This window comes from Apis dorsata, unplaced genomic scaffold (assembly GCF_000469605.1).
Source record: "Apis dorsata unplaced genomic scaffold, Apis dorsata 1.3 scaffold_353, whole genome shotgun sequence".
NCBI lineage: Eukaryota > Metazoa > Arthropoda > Insecta > Hymenoptera > Apidae > Apis > Apis dorsata.
Genome location: NW_006263619.1, coordinates 539,330 through 544,860, shown reverse-complemented (window position 1 = coordinate 544,860; position 5,531 = coordinate 539,330). Strand labels below are relative to the sequence as shown.

General features: G+C 32.3%; 1 protein-coding gene across 6 annotated transcripts in view; it reads right to left on the bottom strand.

Moving 5' to 3' along the window:
- LOC102672118 (autophagy-related protein 16-1) overlaps positions 1-5,531 on the bottom strand; it is a 574,752-nt gene that overhangs the window by 32,343 nt on the left and 536,878 nt on the right. For all 6 annotated transcript variants that reach the window (XR_004150865.1, XR_004150867.1, XR_004150868.1 and 3 more), the window contains one exon: positions 959-1,138. Coding sequence is in view for 2 of the 6 variants with exons in the window: in XM_031511826.1 (XP_031367686.1) it covers positions 959-1,138 (180 nt within the window). In the remaining 4 variants the exon portion in view is untranslated. The remainder of the gene's footprint in view (positions 1-958; positions 1,139-5,531) is intronic.

Sequence of the window (5,531 nt, the reverse complement as noted above, 5' to 3'; positions counted from 1 at the left end):
AAAAAAAAAAAAAAAAAAGAAAAAAAAAAGAAAAAAAACAGTTAAAAATTCACGATTTATTTCCCTCTTGGAGAGGAAAATAAAAAGATCATACAAACTGAATATCATTTTTAACGCGTGTTCGCTGTATATCTTAACATTCCTACGATACAATTTCTTATAGTGCTTGCAGCCTTTTTTATGTCCATGCTTCAAATGTTTGCATGCAATACGATTCCTCGAGTTCTACAAGTTGAAACATTTTCATAATTCAACATCTGTCCGTCTCCCCACAAGTTTGAATATTTTCCTTTGATGCCTGAATCAATGCACAAAGTGCATTCAATATGACTGATTAACAATTTCGCGAACTCCGATATATTTTCTCTTTGTCATGAAGATGATGGACCGAGGTATTATTTATTCTTCTCTACGTTTCTCTCTTATCGTTGCATTTCTACGTTTCAAATGCTTGAGATTGTCGTAGAAAATTTTATTTATTATTATTTTTTTTTAATAATTATATTTAATAATTACAAAAACATCTGGACAGTTTTATTTTCAAAGATTTCAATTTTATAGATTTCGAAAGTTTTATTTATTTTATTATTTATTGTTTAAAAAATTTTATAATAATGAAAATAATTCGTTGAATCAGAAGCGTATGACATTTATTTTGTTTCTAATTATTTTTTTTATAATTGAAAGCATATATAAATGTAATCTTTCCGTTATTAATTTATCATATGTACTGGCTATTTGTTTAATCTTGCATATCATCTGATTAATTATTTCCTCCAGTTGCACTCGCCATGATTTAATTTTATGTGAAAAGTTTATGACAAATGATTCTTCTTTGCAACTGGCTTTCCAATCTATCATTATTTATTCAGATAATATCTCAGCCGATAAAGTTATATAATTTATACGTATAAGTTTATAAGATGAAATATTCTGAACATACAAAAACGAAACTTACCACGAGATAAATCCAGCGAAGTGACCTTTCCTTCCAATAAAATGTCATTTGAGCTGGATTCGGCTCTTGTATCCCAAAATCTAATTCTATGGTCAAAATGGCCGCTAATTATTGTAGAGCCCGCACCATCTGAAGTTACAAGATCGTTGCAACTCGAACCCGCAAACTTTGTTTCTATACCTGCAAACAAACAAGATTTAATTCAACACCAAATATCTGAGTTCTTATTTATTTATAAATAATCATTCTATCATTCAACAGTATTCGTATTATTTTATACTGCAACGTGAATAAAAACATTTGCGCACGAATAAAATGAATAAAAAAAATTTTTTTTTCTCGCGAAAAAATTTACAAAAAATAAAACGAGAGAAGGAAAAACGTTTCGTTTCAATTTTCTAAACGGGACAATAATTATAAATGTACCGTTACATTGGCGTGATAAATCTTAAAATTACAAATTTATAGAGCCATTCCAATTGGGGAGCGGTGTGAAAAGAACGAAATCTCATTTCTCGGTTCGAAATTTCAATCAGATCGCGTCGTGTTCCCGCGTATTCACATAAAATCTGCTTACGTCGGTACACCTAAGTTGACGGGTATGATGCATTACCACCAAGTAATTGGACCCAGTAATTCCATCTTCATAGGAAGCACGGTTGCCTCAAGCGATATCGATAACCGGCGTATCGTCGCTGTAAGTTCGACAAGCTAATTGATCGCCTAGTAAATCACTTTTGATTTAATGTAGATCATCGGCAACAAAGTAAAACGGACAATCGTATGCGAAATTCGCGTCGGATACGGGCAATGCCACGTCGTTTCAACGTTATTTATTATCGTTTTCGAAATCGTGGTTATTATTTCGATATGATTTATATTGTGACAAGAGTGTTTTCAAGTGTAACAAAAATTTCTTTGATAAGTTTTAATTGCAGCTAATTTTTAACAATTTTATATACTTGAAAAATAATTGAATAATTGTAATTTTTTATAAGAAAAATTTAAGATAATTTTTTAAAATTAGATAAACAAATTCTTTTAATTATTTCATCTTTGATTATCATCTCTTATATTTTTTTGATATTTTGTATTATACTAAAAAAAAATGAATATTTTTTGAAAATATATTATTTCAAAATTTGTTGATGTAGAAAGAAATTCATTTAATGGCCATTTAATATCTGATTTTAAAATTTTGTTTGAAAATTCAGAAACAGTTGGACAAATTTTTTCAGTAACTGGTTATAATACAAGTTTTAATCTGTGTTTAGTGTCGCGTTTACTTTAAAAGATGAAGATAGCAGTTTTAAGGTAAGCAGTAGATTTGTAATTTATCCGATTTGCAATTTCAGTGTCAAAGAGTTTCTATGTTGAAGCGCGTTGATTCTCAAGAGTTGCGCGGAAATGCCGACAGAAACGTCGTTTCCTGAAGTAAATTAAGCTTGAAATCTTGCTTATTACTTTGTGGATATCGATGGAAACGACTGTAGTCTGAGAACTACAATTTAAAAGAAGAAAGCATTTGTAATTTTAAACACATTTAATCTTTATCTCTTCGGATAAAAACATTTATTGCCTAAAGATTCTTAAATCAAATTAAATTATCCTACCTATTTATCATGAATTTATACTTTAAATTTAGAAATCGTGTTACTAAACAAATTCTGTAATCAAAAGTGTTATCAAGAATTTTAAATATCAAAATCTATTTATTATCTATTTATTAATAAATGTGGATTAATAAAATTCTCACTGTGTATTAATTACACGTTTATTGTCTTCTAATTGAGAAGTTTAAAAAAAATAATAACTTGTTGTTATTTGTTATATTTATTGTACAGATTTGCACTTCAAATTCAAAATTATTGAAAATATTTACAGAATGGGTTAATTCGTCAACAATGTTATAAACTATTGAATTGCACATATATCTAATTTATACACATTTTCTCTTTCCTTTGAATCCGTTTCCTTCGTTACACGTTGAATCTAAAGTACCTAAACGTTTCTCGACGTCGATTCACTTTTCCTGCTGCTACCCGTATTAACCAAGAAAGCCTCTCAATGGATTACAGTTAACTATAAGCACAAGCGCTTTCAATCTCGCAAACGTGCTCCCTTTTTGTCAGTTTTCGAGACTGATCTACATCTTTCCAACTTCAACTTTGTGTAAAGCGACGACGTAAAAGCATATACTGTAAAACGAATGAATAACGAATGCTTCAAATATGAATAATTCGTATGTATATACATAAACAATTATATAGAAATAAATGGAAAAATATGAAGTAGAATTTTTTAATATTTGAAGTATCACTTCATCGATCCATTTCTCACAAATTCATAAATAAATAAAAATATAAATTGATCTTATTATTAAGAATATTATATTATTAATTATTATATTATTAAGAATAACTTCATAAATTATATCCATAAATTAGCTCCATATTATTAAGAATAACTTCATAAAGGATATAAAGATTAATCTGTTGCAATAATCTTGAAAATCATGAATACACGATTCTAATTTCTTTTGAATGTGATTATACGGAGGAGAGACGGAGGAGATACTTTGAGTATCAAATCTGACCCAATTGTCGCCAGATTTCCCTCTGTTCATTAAGTATTTACCGTCTATAAACAGAAACAACTGAAATTTGAATGGAATAAGCATTTCGCGGCAGATGTTTCCGTAAGCCGACACAGCTGCGAAACGTTAACAAGATGATAGGGACAGGAAGGTGTAGCGGCAAGGAAGGATAATAATAATCCGATAGAAAACAGCTGATCCACTTTAAGCGTAGTTTTTTTTTTTTTTTTTGTCTTAAACCGTGCCGCGCTTTAAACAATAATTCACGGTTAAACGCGCTTTCAGCAACGGCCCCCCTCTCCCCCATTGTCCTCTCCTCTTGCGAGATTTATTTGCGCAAAACTTTTGTACACCTCGCCCACCTTCGCCCGCCTTTCCCTGATAGCGAAGCCTCGATTTTCACTATTTTGCGCGTGGAACGACAAAAGCGTGGGAACGGACGTCAAATGTGACGTTGTATATGTCAGTGTGTATGAAACAGTTTATCCCGGATCTACGAAATTAATTTTATTTCATTAGAGTTATATTATTTTTATTAGAGTTTATTAGAGTTTTTTTTTATTATTTTATAAAAGTTTAAACTCGTGGGAAAAATGTACTAATTTTTTTAGGGAAGTAACGGGTTCGAATTGCGCGCCATGTTGGATTTATTCGAAGCCAGTTTTTTATATTTATATCGTGTAAAGAGAGAGAGAGAGGAAGAAGGAGGAGAAGGAGAAGAAAGATGAGAGAAGGAAAGGAGCGCTCTTGTGCCTCTCTGTTGAAAAAGAAAAAGAGGAGAAAGAAAAAGAAAAGAATTGAAGTTTCGCGTCTAGATTTCGTCGAGTGCTCGTATTCGCCTGGGACAAGTTAGCAAAAGGGCTTCACTTTTTGTCTTCAACGAGTACGTGACCCGTTCTCCATTATTGCACAGAATGATTCTGAAATGATTCTAGAATTGTCTGCAAAAGTTTGGATGATATATTATATAGCTGTGCCGTGCAAACGTTCTTTCGTTGCGAGAAAAAAAAGAAAAATATTTGAAAATATTTTATGTCGAAAAATTATTGAGAAGCTTCGTGAAATCTTATGCGAAAAAAATTTCTAATTTGATTTAAATTCCAAGTTGATTCAATTCGATCAAAATTATTGCATATCAACTATGTATCATTTAGACGATAATTTTAATTTTTTTCAAATTGGAGCATTTTTCAAAAGATTTCAAATAATTAGATTAACATAAAAGGTAATTTTAATCCACTCGAAAGGATTGACCTTATATAAATATCGAATTGGTCACTAATATATCATCTTTTCTCAAACGAAAATAAGCGCCAATAATCTGAACGAGCCACTGAAGGATAAATTATATATTATAATATCATCCTTCCAGTCAGATCTTGCGAATTAATACAATCGTTCCACTATCATCCGCGACAGGCTACACCGTGTATACTTTGTCAATAGTGCCCCACCCACGTTGGCCACCCACCAAGTTCGATTGTAGCAATGTTGACCATAATGTAAATCGATATCTCGAACGGGTTCTTCGAACGATATGGTTTCACGAGATTAGTGAACCGCCTGTTGGGGAGGGGGGGGATGTAAATCCCGCGTACATTTGCAAACCGTCCACCTTTCATTGGCTCGGCTCATATCAGTCGGTCACATCCCTCCCGTCGTTCAATTTACTTTTCTCACCCTTTAAAGCTACCCCTATTTGCCGAAAGCGATTCACGTCGCCTGTACCCTCGCGGAATAGCCACTTTCGCCGAAAAAATTATCATTTTGCCACCCTTTTCTTTAAAGCGCCGCTTATCACGCGAGGATCGCGGCTCGAAAATTGTTGGAAAGGGGATAGGGATCCCTGGATGCGGCCGTAGATCCATACGAACTACGATCTGTATATTTCATTTTCCTCGGTCCGAATCGGTTGTAAATAATCGGCTTATCCTTCCCTTTTTAAATCGTCAATCCGGTAATAAAAATCCTGCTCGA